The sequence below is a fragment of the Trachypithecus francoisi genome, unplaced genomic scaffold (assembly GCF_009764315.1).
Source record: "Trachypithecus francoisi isolate TF-2019V2 unplaced genomic scaffold, Tfra_2.0 Lachesis_group20, whole genome shotgun sequence".
NCBI lineage: Eukaryota > Metazoa > Chordata > Mammalia > Primates > Cercopithecidae > Trachypithecus > Trachypithecus francoisi.
Window position 1 is genome coordinate 65,742,053 of NW_022681466.1, and position 24,545 is coordinate 65,766,597.

At 40.7% G+C, this 24,545-nt stretch overlaps 1 protein-coding gene across 6 annotated transcripts in view; it reads left to right on the forward strand.

Annotated features, from left to right (window-relative positions):
- Nucleotides 1-24,545, forward strand: part of KIAA0753 (KIAA0753 ortholog) — a 65,033-nt gene that overhangs the window by 22,830 nt on the left and 17,658 nt on the right. For all 6 annotated transcript variants that reach the window (XM_033184872.1, XM_033184871.1, XM_033184867.1 and 3 more), the window contains 8 exons: nucleotides 8,325-8,554; nucleotides 10,289-10,455; nucleotides 11,974-12,090; nucleotides 13,167-13,256; nucleotides 13,494-13,583; nucleotides 19,975-20,053; nucleotides 21,112-21,195; nucleotides 24,072-24,257. In XM_033184872.1, coding sequence (XP_033040763.1) covers nucleotides 8,325-8,554; nucleotides 10,289-10,455; nucleotides 11,974-12,090; nucleotides 13,167-13,256; nucleotides 13,494-13,583; nucleotides 19,975-20,053; nucleotides 21,112-21,195; nucleotides 24,072-24,257 — 1,043 coding nt within the window. The remainder of the gene's footprint in view (nucleotides 1-8,324; nucleotides 8,555-10,288; nucleotides 10,456-11,973; nucleotides 12,091-13,166; nucleotides 13,257-13,493; nucleotides 13,584-19,974; nucleotides 20,054-21,111; nucleotides 21,196-24,071; nucleotides 24,258-24,545) is intronic.

A 24,545-nucleotide genomic window follows, 5' to 3' on the forward strand; every position in this document is an offset into this window, starting at 1 on the left:
TTTATGTTTCATTTGCCAAAGTTTTTTTCTTTGTTGTAATTTACTACATTAATCAAAATTTTATTTCATTTTTTCCTCATTGATTTGAAAGTTACATTTATCAGTCCAGAATTCAGTTGATTTATTTCTCAATCGGCCACTATTCTGTGGAACCTTAATAATCGAGTGTTCCACTTCTACCCCAAATGTAACTGTAAGAGACAGGGAAAACCAAACTGTTTTTCCTACTTACTTAAGACTGTCAATACTTCACCTCTGACACCAAATGTGTGGGGTTTTGCCACACCAAACAATTCTCCAGGGGACACCAACTGGGTATCCTGTAATTCAACTCAATTCTGACACTGTCTCCCTGGAATTAGAGTCAGATACCACGGGTTAAGGTTCAGTCCCACAAGACAACCCAACTTCAGACACCAGTCACAAGTCCCAGGTTGTGACCTATGCTTCTGAGCGACAGGCTATAAAATTGGGGCTCCCTTGACCCCCTCCTGGGGTTTGCTAGGATGGCTCATAGAACTTAGAGAAACACTTTACTTATGTTTACCCATTTATCATAAAGGGTATTATGGAAGATACAGATGAACAACCAGATGGAAGAGATGTGTAGGACAAAGTATAGTATGTGGAAGGGCACAGAGCTTCCATGCCCTCTCCAGGGGAGCCACCCTCCAGGAACCCCCACATGTTCACCATCTTGGGAGCTCCTCAAACCCTGCAGTTCTGGGATTTGTTTTTTTCTTTTTCTTTTTCTTTCTTTTTTTTTTTTTTTGAGACAGAGTCTCGCTCTTGTTGCCCAGGCTGGAGTGCAGTGGTGCAATCTCAGTCACCGCAACCTCCGCCTCCTGAGTTCAAGTGATTCTTCTGCCTCAGCCTCCGAGTAGCTAGGATTACAGGCATGTACCACCTTGTCTGGCTAATTTTGTATTTTTAGTAGAGACGGGGTTTCTCCATGTTGGTCAGGCTGGTCTTGAACTCCCATCCTCAGGTGATCCACTCGCCTCGGCCTCCCAGAGTGCTGGGATTACAGGCATGAGCCACCGCACCCAGCTAGTTCTTGGATTTTTATGGAGACTTCATCACATAGGCATGATCGATGATGAACTCAATCTCCAGCCCCTCTCCCCTTCCTGTAGGATGGAGGATGGGACTGGGAGTTCCAAGCTTCTAATCATGGCATGGTCTTTCTGGTGACCAGCTCCCGTCCAGGAGTTCTCCAAGAGTCACCTCATTAGAGAAAAAAAAAGAAAAATGCTTCCTTAGCCAGGAAATTCCGAGGGATAAGAGCTCTGTGTCAGGAACTGGGGTTAAAGACCAAATATTAGGAAAAAAAGATGAACCTAGCGCCCCTAGTGCTAGGGAAATTAGAAGGGTTTTAGGAGCTCTGGGCCAGAAACTGGGCTCGAGACCGGATGTTTATTTTTTATTATATTACAATAAAAACCTAATTTGTTCATTTACCGTTAGATATTTATTCACTTTAATGGGATGTTCGCTCTCCTTCGTTGGTAGGCAGGTAGAACTAATAGAGTGTCTTCCTTCTAATTTAGAAGTCTGCCTTTGCCAGCCTTTCCCTTGAGGGTGGGTGTCAGATTTATTTGTCCTTATATCTTCTATGATGAGCCCAGCATCTGCCACATAGTTAGGCACTTAAGTGCTTGTTGAAAGACTCTATGAAGAAATGTAATTGAATAAGAAAAGATTTGTGAGCAGCAAATCATAGTAACTTGAGTTCTGGGTACTAGGGAGCTCATTTTGATAGACTGGAGGAAACGGAGAGAACGTTCCAGGCCTGCACACAGAGAAGTGTTTGCTAAATGAGTTAGAAGATTTGAGGTGCTCATCAGCTGACTAGTGAAAAATGGAGACCAGTTTCAGAGAGAAGCTGGAAAACCTGCTAACCTAAAACTCATTACAGGAACAAATACAGGAAAGCTGGGAGGCAGAGGGGGGAAATTTGGACCAAGGAGACCTAGATTCTAATCCCACCTCTGCCAGTTTGTGAATCTGGGTTGACTTAATCTGTCTGAATCTTATTTATTTATTTATTTTGAGACATAGTCTTGCTTTGTCGCCCAGGCTGGAGTGCAGTGGCATGATCTCAGCTCACTGCAAACCCCGCCTCCTGAGTTCAAGCGATTCTCCTGCCTCAGCCTCTGGAGTAGGTGGGATTACAGGCACGTTCCACCCTGCCTGGCTAATTTTTTGCATTTTTAGTAAAGATAGGGTTTTACCACGTTGGTTAGGTTGGTTTTGGACTCCTGACCTCAGGTGATCCACCTGCCTCAGCCTCCCAAAGTGCTGGGATTACAGGTGTGAGCCACAGTGCCCGGCCTGAATCTGAATTTTTTCCTCTATAAAATGGGAAGGATAGTCTTTGTGTTTTGTGACTGACTTAGTTGTTTTAAGTGGCAAATTAGTTGCTAAATGCTGTAAAAATCTAAGGTAGCATTTTTAGTTTTAATAATAGCACTAAGTTATTAAGAAAAGGCTAGATTATGTTAGGCATTTTCTAACTAAGAAAACAAATCTTTGGTGGCTATTTTAAAAGGAGTTTTGGGCCGGATGCAGTGGCTCATGCCTGTAATCCCAGCACTCTGGGAGGCCGAGGCGGGTGGATCATGAGGTCAGGAGATTGAGACCATCCTGGCTAACACGTGAAACCCCGTCTCTACTAAAAATACAAAAATTAGCCGGTATGGTGGCATGCACCTGTAGTCCCAGCTACTTGGGAGACTGAGACAAGAGAATGGTGTGAACCCGGGAGGCGGAGGTTGCAGTGAGTCGAGATCGCACCACTGCACTCCAGCCTGGGCGACAGAGTGAGACTCTGTCTCAGAAAAAAACAAAGGAGTTTTGCGTGGCTATAGAGAAGTAAACTTCAGTTCTCTGGAAAATGTATTTATGGGGAACAGCTCTATGGTCCCTGACAAGGCAGAATGAATGGGACTTACCTGGGACCGAAAGCCAGAAGACTTGGCTCTGCCACTCCTTGGTAACCTTGAGTAAAACACTTAAGGTTGTGGTAGCCCTCCTAGTTTTATTTTATATTTGTTGTTTTTTCTTGTTCTCTGGATTTCAGAAGGTTACATTTTCCTGTTTCTGTCTTAGGTATCACTCTACCCATTTCTTCCATTCTGATTTTCTAAGGTCTTCTCTTCCCCACCCACCCCTGAAAAAATACCCTAGGGAGCCACTCAATGGAAAACCCTCCCCGTGTACTCTTCATTTGGAATATACGCCTGAGCCTGATTTGATCAACTATCTTGTGATTTACATGAGAGTTGGCTGGTGCAGTTTTTTCGCAGCTTCTGAACTGTTCTTGCATTGGTTAATTCCATTAGTGTAACTTGTCAGCAATGAGGATGGTGGCTCCCTTCCCACTACCAGCAGTGTCCTCAAACTCACTCCTAAAACTTACGCTGTGTTTACATGCTGATTTATGCAAATCATTACTGGAAAGGTATCAGGACCTACAGTCAGAGTTGCTTTGATGTATATAAACTTGGGAGTTAAATAAATTACAGACCAACGATTTTGGTTTGTTTGTTTTTTTTTCTTTTGAGACAGAGTCTTGCTCTGTCGCCTAGGCTAGAGTGCATTGGTGCGGTCTCCGCACACTGCAAGCTCCACCTCCCGGGTTCACACCATTCTCCTGTCTCAGCCTCCTGAGTAGCTGGGACTACAGGTGCCCACCACCACGCCCAGCTAATTTTTTGTATTTTTAGTAGAGACGGGGTTTCACTGTGTTAGTCAGTATGGTCTCGATCTCCTGACCTCATGATCTGCCTGCCTCCAAGGATTTAGTTTTACCATTCTTTTCTTCTGATTTATATTTCCTTGCTGTGTAACTTTTTTTTTTTTTTTTTTTTTTTTTTTGAGATGGACTCTCGCTCTGTCACCCAGGCTGGAGTGCAGTGGCGCCATCTCAGCTCACTGCAACCTCCGCCTCCTGAGTTCAAGCAATTCTTCTGCCTCAGCCTCCTGAGCAGCTGGGACTACAGGTGCACACCACCACGCCCAGCTAATTTTTTTTGTATTTTCAGTAGAGACGGAGTTTTACAATATTGACCAGGCTGGTTTTGAACTCCTGATCTCGTGATCTGCCCGCCTCGGTCTCCCAAAGTGCTGGGATTACAGGCGTGAGTCACTGAGCCCGGCCCCTATGTAACTTCTGTAGCTTTGATAAGTACCTAATTAAAGTACCTAATTAAAGGATGTAGTGACAGGAAATCTGACCCTTGACTGTTAAAGTAGTCCGAATGTAGTTTTCCTTTGTTGTGAAATATTTAAACTATACAGAAAGGAATAAAAAGAATAATATTGTATATCCACTACTTAAATTTAATAAATTTTAACATTTTTGCTTTAATTACTTCAGAATTTTGTTTCTTAGAAATAAAATACAGCACAGGTTGAGCATTCCTTATCCAAAATACTTGGAATCAGAAGTGCTTTGGATTTAAACATTTTCTGGATTTTGGAATATTTACTTTCTACCTACCGATGGAACATCCTAAACCCGAAAATCTGAAATGCAAAAGGCTCCAGTGAACATTTCCCTAGAGCATTATGTGGGTGCTCAAAAAGTTTCCACTTTTGGAGCATTTTGGATTTTGGATTTTTGGGGATTTGGGATGCTCAACCTGTAGTCCCTTCTTATCCAAGGGACTACGTTTCAAAACTTATCCCAAAGTGGGATACCCAAAACTGAGGATAGCACCTAACTCGTTTGCTGTCATTTGGAACACATTTCTGTTCGTGTCTTCCAGCCACTAATTTAATTCCTTTTCCATCCTAAGTATCACTCACTATGGCCATAACTTGTCAGTTGGAGGTGTGACAACAAAACTAGCTTTGAATTTCTTTTTCCTTCCTCACAATTTCACGAATAGAAGATTCATTCTTACTAGATTTAGTAATAGCAGCATATGTTTTTTTTTTCTTTTTCCTTATTAAGTGGAGAACTTTACCTTTTCACTGAACGGGGACATTTTCCAGCTTCTTCAGCATATCTGAATTGCCAGCATCGCTGTAGTTGCTCTTTGAGGCCATTATGAAGGCAAGTAAGGGTTACTGGAACACAAGCACTGCAATACGAGGCAGTCGCTCTGATCGCCAAGACAGCTGCTAGGTGACTAACAGGCAAGGAGCGTCTATAGCATGGATACACAGTTTAAAACTTATGGGCGGGGCGCGGTGGCTCACGCCTGTAATCCCTGCATTTTGGGAGGCTGAGGTGGGTGGATCACCTGAGGTCAGGAGTTCGAGACCAGCCTGACCAGTATGGTGAAACCCCATCTCTACTAAAAATACAAAAATTAGGTGTGGTGGCACACACCTGTAATCCCAGCACTGTGGGAGGCTGAGGCTGGTGGATCACTTGAGGTCAGGAGTTTGAGACCAGCCTGGCCAACATGGTGAAACCCTGTCTGTACTAAAAATATACAAATTAGCTGGATGTGATGATGCACCCTGTAATCTAAGGTACTCGGGAGGCTGAGACAGGAGAATTGCTTGAACCCAGGAGGCGGAGGTTGCAGTGAGCCAAGATCGTGCCACTGCACTCCAGCCTGGACAAGAGAGCAAGACTCCGTCTCAAAAAAAAATAAATAAATAAAAAAGTAAAAATAAAACGTATGAATTGTTTATTTCTGGAATTTCCCATTGAATATTTTTGGACCCAGGGCTGATGAGGGGTAACTGAAATTGAGGAAAGTGAAACCAGATGACAGTACAGTTGAGGCCCCTTTTGTATTTTTCTCCTCATTCCATTCTCTTTCTCCCTCACTGGAAGTTACCATTGTTATTATATTATAGACCTGTTCTGTTTTTACATTTGTACTGCTTGTATATCTGTCATATATAGTATTGTTTTATGTAAGTATCTTACCGTATCATTTTGCAGTTTGCTTACCCCCTCCACTTACGTTTGTAAGGTTTTTTTTGTATTGATACATTGACACATGAATTCTAATTTATTAATTTTACTGCTGGGTAGGTTTCCCTTATATGAATATACCATAGTTTATTTCTCAGCTCTTATTGATGGATATTTTGGTTCTTCCCAGTTTTTTGCTTTTATAAACAATGATGAAGTGAAGTGAATATCTGTGTTCCTGGCTTCCTCTGTCCACGTGTGAGAGTTCCGTTAGGCTGAGTATATACATAGGAGTGAGATTGCTGGGCTGCAGTGTACAGGAATCTTCAACTTTACTATAGCAATCAAGTTGCTTTCCAAAGTAGTTGGGGAATTTACTGCCATGCTAATAGTCTGTGAGAGTGCTTGTTTTTCCACATCTTTTTGTGGATTTAAAATACCTCATTGTTTGAATATTTTTGATTCTAGTGAAGTCAATCATCTTTTCATATTTTTATTGACAATTCAGATTTTCTGTCTAAATTGCCAGTTTCTATCCTTTGTCTGTTTCTCTATTGGATTGTTTATTTGTCTTATAGTTTTGTAGAAGTTCTTTATATAGTCTGGATATTGGTCCTATGTTAATTATACAGAGATCTACTTCCAGACTTTGGCTTGTCTGTTGACTTTAAGGATGTCTTTTTGTCCAATGGAAGTTGTAGTTTAGTTCAATTAAGTTCAAATATGTCAGTATTACGTTTGAGCTTAAGAAAGTCACTTCTGCCCTGGTGTCACACTGATTGTCTCGTGTATTTTCTAATTAAAGTTTTAAAGTTTTCTTTCCACATTGAGCTCTTCATTCCATTTAGAGTTTAAGTGTCCAATGCGAGGCAAGGATTCTGTTTTATTTTTTTTCTCTATGGATGCTAGTGGTCTTAGCACTGTTTTTTGAATAATCTAGTTCATACTCACTGAGTTATCATGCTGTCTTTGTCACATCCGTGAAGTCTCATTGATTTCTGCCTGTGTTTGCATCACTCCCACACTGTCTTTAATGTTTTCTCACTAAGACTTTTATCTTTGGTCAAGTAAGACTGCTGCCTCCACCAACTCCCCACTTTGTTGGTTGTTCTTCAAAATTATTTGGGCTATTGGGATTTTACTCTGTTTGAATTTTGGATCAACTTATTTAGATCCTTGAAAAAAGATCTGTTAGGGCTTTAATTGAATATGCGTTTGAAATTATGGATTATTTGGGGGGAGAACTGATATCTTTATGGTCTATTCATTCATGAAAACAATTTATTTAGATTGTCTTTCATGTCCTTTACCTTTTAAATTTTTCTGTAAAAGCCTGATACCTCTGTCATTAGATTTCTTCCAACATGCCTTATAGTTTTTGTTGTCATGTTAATGAGATTTTTTTCTCTTATATTTTCTGTTATTTTGATATATGTAGATAATACTGATTTTTTGTTTTCGTCTTATATCCAGAAACCTTGCTGACCCCTCTTCTCAGCTGTAATAGTTTTTCTGTAGAATCTCTTTGATTTTCTGTATTGTCTCATTTTCAAATAAAGACAGCTTTATTTCCTTTCCCATTGCAGGTTGAATGTCTTATGTGGAGTTCAGACTTTATTCTCTATCAAATTAGGACCCATTGAAGGTTTTGAGTATAGAAGTGACATTTATTTATTTATTTATTTATTTATTTATTTATTTATTTATGTATTATTATTTTTGAGATGAAGCCTCTCTCTTGTCCCCTAGGCTGGAGTGCAATGGCGCCTTCTTGGCTCACTGCAGCCTCTGCCTCCCGGGTTCATATGATTCTCTTGCCTCAGCCTCCCGAGTACCTGGGATTACAGGTGGCTGCCACCACGCCCGGCTAATTTTTGTAGTTTTAGTAGAGATGGGGTTTCACCATGTTGGCCAGGCTGGTCTCGAACTCCTGACCTCAGGTGATCCGCCTACCTCGGCCTTCCAAAGTGTTGGGATTACAGGCGTGAGCCACGGTACCTGGCCAGAAGTGACTTTTAAATATTATAGTTGAGAAGAACAATTTTGGTAGCCAGAAGACAGTGTGAAGATAAACAAGAGATCAGTTAGGAGACACTGTTATTCTAGTCACAAGATACTGCAAGCCTAACCTTGGGTAATAGCAAAAGGGAAGGAAAGGCAGAGATAAATGTAAGAGCTATTTTCGAATTAGGATCAAAGGGACCAGGTAAATGAGTAAATATGAGAGCGAAGATTCAGGGAGTCAACCATGATACCTAGGTTTCTGCTTATAAACCTGCAGTAATATTCATAGGAGGAGGAACAGTGTTGACAACAAAACATCTGCTTCTCAGCAGGGCTAGGATATAGATATTTGGAGCCTATCTGTGTATAGATAATCATTCTCAGCGATTTGATTTGAATAGCGTTTTCCTCAGTTTGTTCTTCAAAAATCTCCATGTAGATAAGTATCAGCCTGATATGGAGCTTCCGGAGACCCAGAGGTTGCAGAGTGAGCTTGATGTATTAGATGCGGATATCCTTCCGGAAGAAGGACCATTTATTCTAGACCAAAGTGCAAGCTTCAAAGACGAGGTGTTAGCCGTGGCAAAAACAAAAGCAGTGAAAAGGAAGCCTGTGACTGAGAATGTGCCATTTAGGAAGAAAGATACTCTGGCGCCAGCACGACAGCAAGTATGAAATTGTTCCTTTCTTTTGGCCCATTTGTATTAATCTGACATTGTCAAGGCCACAGAAACTGGTATGCGGTGGAGCCAGTTCTCAGGCAGTTGGATGCTAGCAGTCCTTGAGTCTGGCTATTTAAGTTGTTTGTATATTTTACAAAAAAATAACAATTTTTAATAATGTTACTAGAATAGAGAATTCTTTCTATTCCTGGTTTGGTAAGATCCTAACTAATATGATACCAATATCCTAATTGGGCAGGAGATTTTAAAATTCAGTTTTTTTCCACTTCTGATTTGGAAGTGTGAGATTTGAGGGGATTAAGATTTGGTTCCTGCCGGGTGTGGTGGCTCAGGCCTATAATCCCAGTACTTTGGGAAGCGAGAGGATTGCTTGAGGCCAGGAGTTTAAGACTAGCCTGGGCAACATAGTGAGACCCTGTCTCTACTAAAAACAAAATTAGCCAGGTGTGGCAACTCATGCCTGTAGTCCCAGCTATTTGGGAGCCTGAGGCAGGAAGATCACTTGATCCCAGGAGTTTGAAGCTACAGTGAGCTATGATCGAGCCACTGTACTCCAGCCTGGGCAACAGAGTAAGACCCTGTCTTAAAGAAAAAAAAAAAAAAATTAGTTCCTGCTGAAGATAAATATCGATCAGTAATAATTACTGCATATTAAAAGGGCATCCTAGGGTGAATGCTTTCTAATACGGCTTTGGGAGCCAGCAGGGTACAACTTGGTTTAAAACTATGTTATATTTTAAGCTTCTGTTTAAAAATTACGTATGGCCCTATCGGTGGAAAACTGGCCAAAAGACCACCTCCTGGTCGAATACCCTTATTGTATTAGTGACATTTGGTGGCTTTGCCCAAAGGCTTCTGTAGCAAATCCGTTTATGTTCAGGTGGCCTCCAGAAAAGGAGAGTTAACACTTATCACAAGTTATTGACAGATAATGGATTAGGATCAAGTCTGTTTCTTCCCAAACTTCTATGGCAGGTGGCGGCTATGAATCATCGAGATGTCAAGGTTGAACCTGTAAGAATTCAAATGGGTGCTCTTCTCCAGAGACAGAGCCTCATTCTCGATAACATTGTTTAAGTAGCTGTATTCATTCTATTTAGACCTAAGGCCCAGGAGAGGTTAAGTATTTTAACGAAGAATGTTTTACACATTACTTGAGCCCAGGAATTCCAGACGAGCCTGGACAACACAGTGAGACCCTGGCTCTACAAAAAATAAAAAATTAGCCAAACCTGTTATTTCACATGGTATCTCACACCTGTGATCCCAGCTACTCAGGAGGCTAAGGCAGGAAAATCACTTGAACCCAGGAGTTTGAGGCTGCAGTGAGCTATGATCATACCTCTGCACTCCAGCCTGGGCATCAGAGCGAGACCCTGTCTCTTAAAAACAAAAAAAAGAAAAGAAAAAAGAAAAATAATTTAACAATATGATATTAATGTTTTTGGTTAGGAAACAAATTGTAAATAAATAAAAATATATTTTATATATTGTTTATATGTTTAAAGGTGTCAGGCAGAGCCAGGGATTTCAACTCCACACCCTCCACCCCACCCCTACCATGGTGGTTTCAAACTTCTGCCACAGTGCTGTCTACTCAGGGTTTTCTCAATGGATACGTGAATAACATGGAGAACTTGGCGCTTCGGTGAGTCAGAGGTTGAAACCATAGTTTCTTTGATACTTGTTTGGCTTTATAATTCTTCCTTATCTCTCACAGGGACTCCGCAAAGCGGAAAGAAGTAGACAAAGCCAACCTCACAGTAAAAGCAGAGTGCAGCAGACAACAGTTTCATCCAGATTAAAAATGAACCGGCAGCCTGTGAAAGACCGCAAGGCACCATGGGTACCCCCAAACTCCACATCCCCACCAGCATCTCCTAAACGGTATGTGAAAACTCAAGGGACCATTTGTGTGTGTGATTCTCTTTTTCCTTCAGATATCAAAGGCAACCTATAGCTTATAAGGAGCAAATGAAGTAGTAGCCTTAGTTTTTTCCATTAAACAGAAATACTCTTTTGGGTGAGTCATACATGAGAAGTCTTTGACCGGAAGCTTATTGGTTCCTCCTTCTGCCTGACTGTGGTTGGAACACCCTTCCATGGGCCACCCCAACACCGGGACATGTGTGATTGTACGGAAGATGATGGGCTTCCCTTCACTTGTCTCTTCTGCCAATAGATTCTGGTTACTTGAGGCCAGGGACTGTGTCTTTTTTATATTTGAATGTCCAGTGCTAGGCACATAGTAGGCATTCAGTAAATCTTTGCTGAGTAAATAAATATATTAAAATAATTCTAACTCCTAAGTCAAGATACTTATGAACTATAAAGCCATATAGATCTCACCAACACTGTCTTAGCTGCAGGGAGCAATTAGGGTGATGTTGACGTAACTGTCTTGTCATCCCCGTTCATAGCACATTAGAATAAGAAGCTGCCATTCCACAGGGTTAGAGAGAAGAGGAGCAGGGTCCGGTTAGGTAGAAATCATCTTTGGGGGGATCGGTTGAAGATAAAGGGGAGCTTGTTTACCGTGAGACAGTAGTTCTTGAAAACACAATGAAAAGGACCAGGAGGTGGGATGGAAAAAAGGAAGAAGTAAAAAGTAGTCATGTCAGGAGAGAACGAGGGAGAAGATAGGTGATGGCAGGGTTCTGTCTTTGGAGCCATCAGAAGTCAGGGTGAGCAGCCCGGTGGAAGAGAAGCCCCCTAAGATTCCAAATGAATGTGAAGGAATGGCTGTGCTCATCCATCCACTCTCATTTTCAAGTTAAGGAAACAATGTTTAGAGAATTTAATGTCTTATTCATGTAACAGCCAGACCTAAAATCAGGTCTTCTGATTTCATAATGTGTTTTTTTTTGTTTTTATTACTCTATTCTGTTTTCTGTATTTTTGTATACAAGTATTAATATGGAGATGTACATTCAGGTGGTAAGCTCAACGGTTGAAGTTTGTGTTACAGACCAAATATACAATGGACTGTCTTTTAGAGTGCATGTGTGGTGGGTAGAGGAGGCTGGGTGAGGCTTCCAGGCTCACAGTGCTGTTAGGCCTTATGAAGATACAGAGTTGCCTTATAATATGGAATGTAATTAGTGATCCAAATCTATATATTGTAACAGAGTTTTGTTGACACTCACCCAATATTCTGTAATTGATCACTGTTTCTCATTTAAACTGGTGATGGCTTCTTTGAAGCAAAGGAGAATTTCTCCCCTTTGACACTGCGCCTGAGTGCAGGAGGATCTTACTTTTCTTCACATTCAGCTTCTACTGTAGGGCCGTGTGCTACAGATCACCATTAATTTAATGCTGTTGTCTCTGAGCTGGCATCTACTTGGATGAGTCATTGGATACGGAGCGAATGATGACAAAGGTATACTTTTCTATTTTTTTCAGTGCCGCATGGCTAAAGGTGAAATCTAGCCCCAGAGATGCCACAAAAGAGCCTCTCCAGCCAGAAGATCCTCAAGAGGAAAGTCACCTGACAGGTGCTGTTGAGCACGAAGCAGCCAGGTTTGTGCTGGTATTTTTCAGATCTTTGAGAATTAAAGAGCTCCTTTTACATAGACTTGGAAGTAATCCCTTTCTTCTCTTTCCTGTGTTTGAAGTTGGTTATTTAAAATGTAGATTATTTTTTAAAATAGAATAAATACGTAAAATGTAGTTTATTAAAGTTTTCAGTCAAACTATATAGCTTATAGTGAGCTCTTCTATTTTTTCCTATTCATTCATAAATTACATATGTGTCAATTATATATCAGTTGCTAGTTTTGTATATGACACTGTTATGAGCTCTATGGAGACTTTAAAAAGGGCAAAAAGGCCATAATCCCAGCCCTTGCTTATTTATAGTCAATAGAGAAGTTATGTAATTAACTATAATTTAAGATAGAACATGGTATGTAACCTGGGAACTGAGAGAGTTTAGAAAGGAGAGAGCGTTACTTCTTGCTGCAGAGGTCTAGGCTTCATGGATGGAGATGGAAATTAAACTAGGACCAGAAGAACAGGCAGGGTTTCAATATGGGAGATGAGATGAGAACATTCCATAGGAAGAGAGCAGTGAAAACAGGTTTCTCTGTATTCATTTGGCTGAAATTGTTCTTACAATTATGGGAAAGCAAACATGAAAGCAGTCCATTAAATAATTTGACAATATTCATATATCCTAAACCAAAAGAATCAAAGCACTTTTACATACAACAGAGTTGTTCACAGTTAACTTTTCCTTTTTGTTTTCATTTGACTTCACTATGCCTGTATGGCTCCTGGGGGCTCACTGTTTGTCTAAACTTGAAGCTACAGCAAGGGTTTTGTTTGAGTCTAATAAGAAACCCTAAGTACAAGTGATAGCTAATTTTCTTGAGAACCTTTGAGACAGGTTCTCATTGCATTGTGCATCAATGTTTTTTGACATGGAACACGTTCTGGAGAGCTTCAGGGGTACGGAGAGGTTATGTTACCTACTGAGTACCTTCACAGAGCCGGGATTGGTGCTCTGCGGGGGTCCTGACTTCTGGTCTGTTTCTGTGATGATGGCACCCTGCAGTGTCGAGGCAGAATTGGTTTGACTCTTGACTGTCTGCTAGGCTCGCTTGGCTTGATGCTGAAACTTCCAAAAGATTGAAGGAACTGGAAGAATTAAAAGCCAAGGAAATTGACAACATGCAAAAGCAGAGGTAAATATTTGCTCCTGAGGCAGGAAAAGGTAAGCAGGCCTGTTCTACATCTCTGTACATTATGATAAATAGAGATTATTTAGGCCTAGCTACACTTCTTATGTGTATTGGCTTTCTGCCTCCTTAAAAGACTGTGAAGTCACTTAGGAAGCCAAGTGGGGAGCCGAGACTGGAGCTCAGGGGAGTCCTTACTCTGCCTTGAGGTGAGTTGGGGTGACTCTTGATACTGTTCTCTAGGCTTGACTGGCTTGATGCTGAAACTGCTAGAAGAACAAAGGAACTGAATGAGCTCAAAGCCGAAGAAATGGATAGACTCCAAAAATTGAGGTATGTGTCTCCTTCTTAGGAAGAATAGTGGATGTTTCCCTGTTCTAATTGATCGAGATCTGGCAACCAACCTGGAATGAATGAATACTTGCTTGTCTACCTGTATATTATACCATATTTTTTGCTAGGAAATGCCTGTTTTGTGTGGAGTTTGGAGGAGAACTGAAAAAAAAATATGTAATTGTGAAGAAGTTCTGTCTGAAAGATCAGAGTCTTGTGTGTATTTGTTTGGACTGCCCTCAAAGGTACTTTTCTCTAGCCAGATGTCAGCCCTTCCAAGGGCAGAAGATTAGTGTGATGCATATACGTATTCTGTTCATGTGAGTCAACATATAGCTACTTTAGTTTCATGTGTTAGTTTGAATGCAGGCTATGGTTTTCAAATGCGGTTCTATTCACTTTTTTCTATTCACTCCATAAGTGTTTTCAAAACTGTAGACACTATCGGCGTAAAGAAGCTTGTTAAAAGATTTAGTCCAGCTGCTGCTGCAATTGCCTCATTTTTCCAACTCTGGTAATTCACCCTATGGTCACATTAACAGAATACTCTCTGAAACCTGTGTGCATTCTGTCACCATTCATGATGTAGTGTTCAGTCTCAGGTTAGAAGGGCTGTGGGTATATCGTTAGAAGGCCAAGACTTTTTGTCTGTAGTAAAGACTTCAAGTCATACAATCCCAGAATCTTGGGATTTGAAGGATCTTTTCCCCCGAGCTGATGCTTTTGGCTCCTCTCTACTCTCTCCACTGAGAACTGTCCAGTGTATTTACACACACCCTCTGTGATGGGATCGTCACTACTGTCTGAGGGAATCCATTTCGTAGTCATTTATAGCTAAGAAGGTGTGACCTTACGCTGTGCTGAAATTTGATTCTCTGTGACTCTTACGCACTTGTCGTTTGGGCCATATAGCAAAAGCTTCATCCTCTGTGTCCCATTTATTCCTCTGTGTGTTTTTACTTCAAAAATTAAACATATCACACATATAGAAGAACATACTAAATGCACATATGGAATCCAAAATATTACAGAATGAATATCCACGCACCACCATCGTAAGCCAAGAAATCAACCATTGCCACTGCTACAGAAGTTTCCAGCATATCCCTCCTCAGTTGTATCCCCTTTCCCCCCAGAGGCAGCCACTGTCCTGATTCTTGTGTTGATTTTTTCATTAGTCGTCGTCTTAAATCTGTCATCTATGTGTGTATCCCTAACAATATATTGTTTAATTTTGAAAACTGAGAAACAGGCACAAATCTAACTGAACATGCAAAGGGGCAGTGTTGCTGGTAGTATCAGATGAAGACTCCTAGGGGAAGACAGGTTGAACAGAGTCTGGATCCTAATCTGATTTGTGCTCTCAAGAGAATTTGTAGGTGTCCCACTCAGGAGGTCACGGAGCAGGGTCAGGAGTGAGTCCTGCACACACAGGGCGTCCTCCATCTGGAGGGCCTGTCGGTGAGCCAGGTCCATTGGACTTCGGGAGGAAGCCTTGTCAGGAGAGGGGCTGCGCTGTAACACACGGCTTCTCAGCTCTTTCTGGTCAGCTACTGTGGGGATGGGATGAGTATCCTCAGCAGGCAGCAGGTCTGCAGGGAGTAGCAGAAACTTCATCAGCAAAAAGGCAAGACAAGCCAGGAATCTAGGCTTAGACCTCCCATTTTCCATATTGTGTTGTAATCTTCTTCAATTTACTTGCTTGTTTTGATGGAGCACGTGCTAATGTAACTGCTTCTTTTTTTTTTTTTTTCATTACAGACAAGGTCTCACTATGTTACGCAGGCTGGTCTTGAACTCCTGGGCTCAAGCGATCCTCCTGCCTTGGCCTCCCAGAGTGCTGGGATTAGGCATAGGGCACCACACTTTGCTTAATTTAGCTTCTTGAGAAAGGATAATGGGAATAAATCCTTTCAGACCTTTCAAGTCTGGAAATGTCTTTGTTGATAAACCTTACTACTCTCATATTTGCTGGTAGCCTTACTGGGTATAGAAGATTATTTTTATTGGAAATTTTTAATTAAACTTTCTTACTGTGAGGTAATCATAGAGTCACACGAAGACCCAGTTTCCCCAAATGGTAGCCTCTTGGGAAAATACATCTCAGTACTACAACCAGGATATTAACATTGGCATAGTCCAGGTACAGAACCTTCCCACCCCCAAGGAGCCCTCATGTTTCCACACCTACTTCTCTCCTACCCCCATTCACTGCTTGGCTAAATATCTCCTGGCAACCACTCATCTGCTCTCCCTGTCTATAATTTTGTTATTTCAAGAGTGTTATTATAAGTGGAATTGTGTAGTATGTAACTTTTGGGGACTTATTTTCTTTACATCATTCTCTGGGAATTCATGGAGCGCATCATGTGTATCAGTGTGAGTTCATCCCTTTTTGTTGCTGAGTAGTATTCATGGTGTGGATACAAACAAACCATAGTTTAACCATGTACCTCTTCAAGAACATCTGAGCCTGTGGTCCCAGCTATTTGGGAGGCTGAAGTGGGAGAATCACTTGATCCTGGGAAGTCGAGGCTGCAGTGAGCCACAGTCATGCCGCTGCACTCCAGCCTGGGCAACAGAGCAAGACCCTGTCTCAAAAAAAAAAAAAACACCTGAGTTCTTTCCAGTGTGGGGCTATTACGCATACAGTTTCTCTAAACAGTTGTGTACACGTATTTGTGTGAGCATAAGTTTTCCTTTTTTCCTGGATAAATGCCCAGAGGGCAGTTGCTGGGTTGTGTGCTAGTGGTGTTTTGTTTTGTTTTCTTCCAAGCTGCCATCCTGTTTTCCAGAGCGGCTCTGTCTGTTCCCACCAGCAGTGTTGGAGGGATCCAGTTGTTCTGCATTTCTGCCCACACGTGGTGGTGTCATTCTGCTTTCCTGTAGGCGTTTTCATGGGTGTATAGTGACCTCTGAACATCTTTGCATGTACTTGTTTGCTCTCCACTCAGTCTTTGCTGGCATGTGGCCGTGGGTTTTTCTGCAGTGTTTGGCTGCAGTCGAGCAGTTATTTTCTAAGTTTTCCATCTTTCTAGACTGCCCCTTTCTTGGTTCTTGTGGTAGAGTGAGCAGGCTTTATTTGCACTGGAGACTTCTTTTTTGTCTGTGCCTATTGGTGTTTGGGTTGCTGGCTTCTCCATTACCTACTCTGGGATATATGAGGCAAAGAGAAATCCCAGAGAACTCACTGCTCTGTCATTCTTTTGGTCCCAGTGTCCCGAGGTGATGTGCCTTCTCTACTTCTCTCCAAATCCTCTTAGGTTTGCGTATATTTAATGTCCAGGATTCTTAGTTGTAATTAACAGGGGGAAGAGGGGAAAGTACATTTTTTCAACCTCTTCAGAAGCAAAAATCTGAGCATTTCTGCTCATTGTGTTGTTTCCAATGAGAAATCGGAATTGCTTTTGATCCTTCTCTAGAGACTCACAGACTCTGCTTTCTCCCCTGGGTAGCTCAAATTCATAATGATAGGACTTATTATGGGTGTGTTTTCATTCATCAGTAGACCTTTCAGTCTGGCAGTTTATTTCCTTTAATTCTGAGAAGTTTTCGTGCTTTGTTTTGTACTTTTTTTTTTCTTGTCTGTGTTTTCTCTATTCTTTCCGAAACTCCTGTTCTTTGATATTGGACTTCCTTGATTGGTCCTCTGATTTTCTTATCTGTTTCTTCCTGTTTTCTTTCTTTCTCCTCTTCTATCTCCACCCCTACTCTCCCTCAGTAGGAGATTTCCTCCAACTTTAACATTTAACCTATTGAGCTTGTGATTTCTGCCACAGTGTTTAAATTTTAAAATTTAAAAAATGTTGAGAGTGCTGTTATATTCTCCAAATATCTCTTACTCAGGAGTCTCATGTCCTTCTTTATGGATACAGTGCTGTTCTCTTTCTGAGTATATTTACACGTTTCCACTGACTTTTGACCTACATAATCTTTTTCTTTCCTTCCTCAGATACCTAGTAATCTTGGCTATCTTCTCATGTTTAAATGTAGGGGGAGTGATTACTGATCAAAAACAGAGTATGTGGGTTGCCATTTGTATTTTAGTTTTTTAAATAATTGTTTCTATTGTGGTATAATTTACATATAGTAAAATGCAAAGAACTTAAAGGTACAGTTCGATGAATTTTGACAAATGTATGTCCCTGGGTAACCAAAACACTAATCAAGATAGATAATTTGTACTTCAACCTAGAAAGTTCCCACATGTCCTTCTTGGTCGTTCTCTACTCCACACCCCCATCCCTCACAGAGGCAGCTACTTTTATTTCTTTTACTGTAAGTAGCTTTGCCTGTTCAGACTTTATATGAGTAGAATTATCAAGATCTACCCCATTGTGTCTGGCTTCTTTTGCTCAAGAAAATGTTTGCAATTCATCCACGTTGTGTGTGCATCAGCATAGTTCATCCATTTTAGTGCAGAGTAGTATTCCATTGTGGGAATACACCACATTCTGTTTGTTCATTCTCTTGTGGATTGACATTTGGGCTTTCCCATTTCTAGTTAGTATGAATCAAGCTGTTACAGACATTCTTGCACAAGGCTTTTTGTAGATATATGCTTTCATTTCTCTTGGGTAAATGCCTAGGAGTATAATTTCTGGGTAATAGGATAGGCAGTTGTTTAATTTTATTAAACGAGCCATATACATTTTCCAGAGTAGTAGCATTTTATACTCCCATCAGCAGTGCATGCGAATTCGTTTCTGCTGGTTTCACATCCTTGCTAACAATTGAGCTTGTCAGTCTTTTAGTGATTCTGGTAAGAATGTGGTGGTATCTCCTTGTGATTTTAATTTGTGTTTCCTTGATGAATGATGTTGGGCACCTTTTCTAGCGCTTATTGTGAAGTGTCTGTTCAAGTCTTTTCCCATTAGAGTTTTTTTTAAGTGTTGATTTGAGTTCTCTGTATTTTCTGGATATGAGCCCCTTGCCAGATATGTGTGCAGCAGATATTTTCTCGCAATACTATGGCTCACCCATAGATCTTCATAATGGTGTCTTTTGATGACTAAAAGTGTTAAATTCTGATTAAGACCAGTTTATCAATTTTTCTTTTCTGGTTAGTCATTCTTGGTGAACTAGCTAAGAAATCATTGCCTATGTTAGGGTCTCAAGGATTTTCTCTTATATTTTCCTTTAAGTGCTTTATAGTTTTACCATTTTTCTTATATCTATGATTCATTTAGAATTAATTTTTGTTTATGAGATGAAATACTGATCAAAATTCGTTTTCTTTAATGGATATCTGGCTATTCCAGCACTGTCTGATGAAAGTAACACCTGGACTATTTGTTAAGGACACTTAGGTTGGTCTTCAGGTCTTTCCTTTGGCCTGAGTCAGACTGCCCAGAGAAGTTTTCTGATCTTTGGCCCAGAGAGTAAGAATCAGGATGTTGCTATCCTAGGAGTCAAGCTAGGGAAGGGGGCTATGAGTCTAATAACACAGCATTCAGCCTGCATACGTGACCCCCGCCTCTTTTCAGTATGGTGCCTACAGCCTCAACTGTGATTGGGTGCCCCTAGTCAAGAGACTCTCACACAGAGAATGAGCCATCAGACTTCTCCTAGAGTTGGAAAGAGGCGGCTGTACAGTTGTGTGAAGTAGGGAAAGGCATCTAGGAGTGTAATTTCTCAAACATCATTTGGCTTTTCTCGTCAGTTTTTAAACCACCCCCTCCCAGCTTAGCCCAGGCCTAGATGTACCTGGTACTACCAGTCGTGTGCCTGGTTAAGTCAGCAGTACAAATTATGTGGGTTCTAGTTTTTCCCACTACTGGCCTTAGAAGTCACCTTCCTGTCTATGGGCATATCACCCTGACTGCACCCGATCTCGTCTGATCTCGGAAGCTAAACAGGGTCGGGCCTGGTTAGTACTTGGATGGGAGAAGTCAACTTCCTCAGTTCAGCTAAGTTAGTTATCACTTTTGTCCTTTGTTTTCCAGCACCATTTTTTTCTTCTTTATCCTTGTGGGTGTAAAGCTAACTCTACGGTTGTTTTAGTAGAATTTGGAGAGGGAACAAAATTAGTTTCTTTTGTTCAGTTTACTATCCTCTTTAGCTGTTAATGGCAACCATTATTTTTTTAAAGTGTACTCAGTGCCTAACACACTTCAGATGTTACCTAAATCTTTGTGCAAAAAGTAAGGCCTAGGACCAGCACTGTCACATCACCTAGGAGCTTGTTGGAAATGCAGACTCTCAGGCCTTACTCAGACCAGCTGAATTGGAATCTGCGTTTTCACAAGATCCCCAGGAGATTGGTGTGGCCATGAAGGGTTAGAGAAGCTCATGGTCATTTTATCTCCCTTCACCTGGAGTGGTAAATAAATATGCAAAATAGGATATTTTATTGCCTTTGATTTTAATTTTCAGTTTTATTTCTAAATAGTGTTTCTGCCACCCAGTTAGCAGACAAGGTAGAGGAGGCAGTTCTGGATCGTTTGAAGCCTCTCTTGATCAAGGCCCAGGTAATCTAGTTCATTTCATTTGCTTGCTTTTTGGAAGTTCTAGATTTAAAATGAGTTGCTACAGAGGTTTCATTGATCCTTTATAGGGCTAAGTGTCTCTGTGGCAGCTGGAAGATACCCCCAGACCACCACACACTACTGATGTACCCTCCATTGTGGAGAAGGGATAGAGATAAAGGGACAGGGGGAAAGTCCTCCTTTTGAGAAAGTTGAGGTTTTAGTTTGGGAAACAAATTGGGATTGTGATCCCTGTTCCGAATGAAATAGATCTGTTGGTGAAGTCAGTGTTCCAATAGCAGCTTTCACTGGAATGCTGTGTTTTTTCACCTCAATGGTTTGGAATGATGGGCTCTATTTTTCCAAAGGAGAGAGATGTTAGGACAGCTTCTGTGCACAATCCAGTACTTTCTTGAGGATGAAATTATAGATGGTATCACCAAGAGGTTGTGCCATCCTCCCATAAGCAGTAAGCTCAATTCTATAGCCAGACCCTGTAGATCCACCCTGTAAATAGAAACAAACATGTGTGTATGACTAGATGAGGCCACAGAAGAATATTGTAAATTTAAATGGGATGAATGACATTTGGGATCCCTAAACAGGCCACTGACTTCTCTATTCTTAGTTAAAGAAGTGTTAAATTTGTATTAGAGTCCATGGAAATCTCAGTAGCATAGAACTAGGAAGACTCTTAGAAATCAAGTAGTCTTGAGCTGTAGACTAGCTGAAAAAAAAAAAAGAAAAGAAATCAAGTAGTTCATCTTCCTCATTTGATCATTGAGGAAGCTGTGGAACAGAGAAGTTGAATGACTTGCATAAAGCATGCAGCTATTCTGACAGTGTTTACAGAGTTGAGGGAAGAAAAAGGCTGGAAAGCCAAGATTAACACGTGACATTTGTTTCCATGAAGACAAAGTGCTTGGAATTGCTGCAGAAAGTCTAATATAGCTAAAGCTGATGAATCGTTCCACACAAGTTATTCTGGTAATAGAATTCATTTGTACTAATAGGAGCCGTAAGTTTTTATACTCCATGAATGTATTTGTCTGTTTTAATAGAGAGTCAATTCTGCTGCAGAAGCACATACTCATTTGAAGGATGGTTCGTCAGTAAACACAGTGACAGCCCAGCCTGCACAGGAGGTATGCGTTGTGTGGTGCTGGCATTCTGGTATTATTGCTTGATAATGTCTTTAGTTGTAATGGAAATAAAATACAGATTACTTTACAAACACTCGATTATCCTGCTCGAGAAGTATGAATATTATTTTTCACATTTGGCATGTTAATTCTTCCAGTGTATTTTTAGTATTTAGACTTAGGTTAGCCTTGCAAACAGGGCACAGAAATCTTAGAGCCACAGGTTTGTGTTAGTGGCTCTGTCCCTCTGGATCACAGAGTGTCGGTGCCCTGTGTGGCCCTGAATGCTGATGGCCTGCGGCAGAAGAATGGCTGCTCTCATTTCCTTTCATTCAGCCTAGTTTCGCTCATTACTGTCCTAATTTTCTTTATATGTGGGGCCTAATATTTATTGTTAGGCAAGCATTTTGAGTGCCTAATATGTGACCAGTATCTGGCCTAGTAGAGAGAAAAAGGTGGCCCAGGAAAAAAATGAAAACATTTGAGAAAAATAAAAACACATTTTCTTGTTGTCCACTCTGTACTCTTCCTCTGGAGGACCTGTTTTTAATATTTGTAGAAGTGTTTCTGCCTTGCCTAGACTTAGAGCTGCAGAGCAGAAGGTGCAGGTTGCATCCATTTAATCTTTGTGGAGTTTAGAAAGATATTTATTGCTTTAATTGCCCAGAGCAAGGAAAGGAAGCTTCATTCCAACTTCCTTCTTAGGTTTCAGAGCAGAAGGAAATTGGAATGAAGCTCCATTGGCCCAGTGACCTTAGGGGCAGGAAGAAGGTAGATTTCAAGAATGTGTCCCTATTCTGATTATTAAGCAATATTTCAGCTGTACCATATTTTCATAATCTCTGTGATTATGACTCTATTGTTCCAAGGTTTTATGACAATCTGATGTGAGGTGAGGCTTCTAAGACTGAAAGCTAAAAGTCAACATTTGGCCATTACAAATTCAACTGTGTTACGGCTTGGTGTTTTATGCAGCTTGGCCACTAAATGATATATATTTTTTTTCTAGAGGAATAGTGAGGCTAACATTTAACCCAGAGAGGCCACTCCATACTGCACTTTCATATGAAAGGAAAATGAAGTGATTATGAATGCTGGCAGTGAAATAGACATGTTCGAGTATACTAGGAATGATCAGCCTTGTATATTAGAATTATTTTGTAGGCATTACATGATGTTTAACACAATTTCTTGACACAGAAAAGTAACTCTGTAGTATTTAGAATGCTGGGCTGTTAAATAGCTTCACTGCAGAGTATTCCAGGCAGCACTGTCAAGAGTCAGTGTTTACAAACTGAATGAAAACAAACAAAAGCAAACAAACTCATCAAAGTTGGCATGGTGAAGGAGAAAACTGTTTTTACTATGTTAACTTACAAAAGAGCTGGGAGACCTCGAACACAAATGCTGAGTGTTCTCGTCTTTAAAATGGAGGAGACATTTGCAAGTCACATACAGCTCCTGTAGATTTACTTATAGGCAAGATTTTCTCTCATATCCGGAAAAAGCTCTTGTAAAGGTACCGTTGTAGCATATCTGTCTATTGCTGCTACTGTTGTCATTAACTAAACTTGCACATGAAATATATATTTTTCCAAAATGTATGAGTTCTGTTAGAATGAAAAGTTATACATGCATATGGCCCAAATTTAAAATAATTCAGAAGAAGTATATGAAAAGTTACACCTCCCCACAAGCAGGTGCCGCATGCTGTTCTCTTCTCTGCTTCTTTATTTATAATATGTTTTTGTGCTCTTTTTGTATCATTGCGTTGAGACCTTCCTTATCTTTTTTAATGGGACATAGTATTTTTGGTGGTCCATTCTTTATAGATGGAAAATATATACATGCAAGCATTATTGGTTGTCTCTGATTTTTTTTGTAATTTTATTATATTGGTTATTGAGTTTGATTTTTATTTCTTTAACTTTGACAAAGGTTGGACATTTTTTCATATCTTTATTGGCCATTAACATTTTCTTCTGTGAATCATTAAAGGTTTCTTAAATTGCTGTAGCTATAACCATTCATTGAGTGTCTTATTTCATGCCCAGCACTATGCTAAGTGTCTCAACATGCAAGCTCTTATGAAATCCCTACAGCTCTGAAATACAAGATTATTTCCATATTACACATGAGAGGATTGAGGCCCCCAGAGGTCGAGTAAACTTGCCCAAAGTTGCAGGCTTATGAGTGGGCAGAACCAGAATTTAATTCTAGAAATATTTCATCCTATTGCCTGACATAATTAATTCCCCCAGCAAACATTCTTTGCAAAAACCTCTGTCAGGGCTGATTATAAACATGTATTCAAATCAAGAGAAATACAGAGCATGTAAAATTGCTTTGGAAACTGGAAAGTGCTTTTTGAATGTACAACATAGCAGGTCAAGAAAGGCTGGTATAGCTCTCCCAGATGATAGGTACGGAGTTTCAAAGACAAAGAATCCTGAACTTCGTGATACCTTATGAACAGACGTTTTCACAGAAGCACTGCACCAAAAGAGAATCATTACATCCTCTGGAATGTGTGACCTGTAAAATATTGGACATTCTCCTGAATGTTGCAAAAAAAAGATATTTGTTCTACCAACTGGAAAAACAGATGATAATGATAATTTACATGGACAATTACGGTATTACTTGGCTAATGCTATCATTTAAATGACTGTGATAAAAATCGTTCTGATGTTATTGCTTTTGATACTTACTGACTTAGGAGAATCTTGTTTTACCGTAGAAACTCTGCCATTTGGATCTGTGTGCTGTTCGTTTATTATGATTAACAATAATTTTCATGTTTTTCTGTTTGTATTATATTGCCTTCCCACCCCTAATCCACCCCACGCCTCTCCTCCCCTCCCCACCCCATCTTGTAGGTTGCCGCTGTTGATTTTGAATCCAGCAACATTCGTCGGCTTGATGATTTTTTGGAAGATTCTGCCCATGAGCTCTGGGCTGTGACTCATGCTAAGATCTTGGGGTCTGAAACCTTAGCCACCATTGAGGACAGCAAGGATAGCCCAGATCTGGAGATCATGATGCGCAGAATGGAAGAGATGGAAGTAAGGTCTGGGGCCCCGGGTCTGGTTCGCCGCTAGGGCCTGGCTTCTGCCAAGTGCAGTTTCTCCTCATGCCTCTGCAGCTTCATCTGTCAGAGTCACATAGTCCCAGTTTTAAATCCCTGCTCTATTGCCAACTAACTGTATGACCTTGGTATTGTCAACCCCTCTGATAAGTAGGGAGTTTTAAGGATAAAAAGAGGCATAGAGGATTCAGCACACTGCTTGCCATGTAATCCAGTAAGTGACCGTTGTTATTATCCCCCTGATATCACTGATGTGTAATTCCAG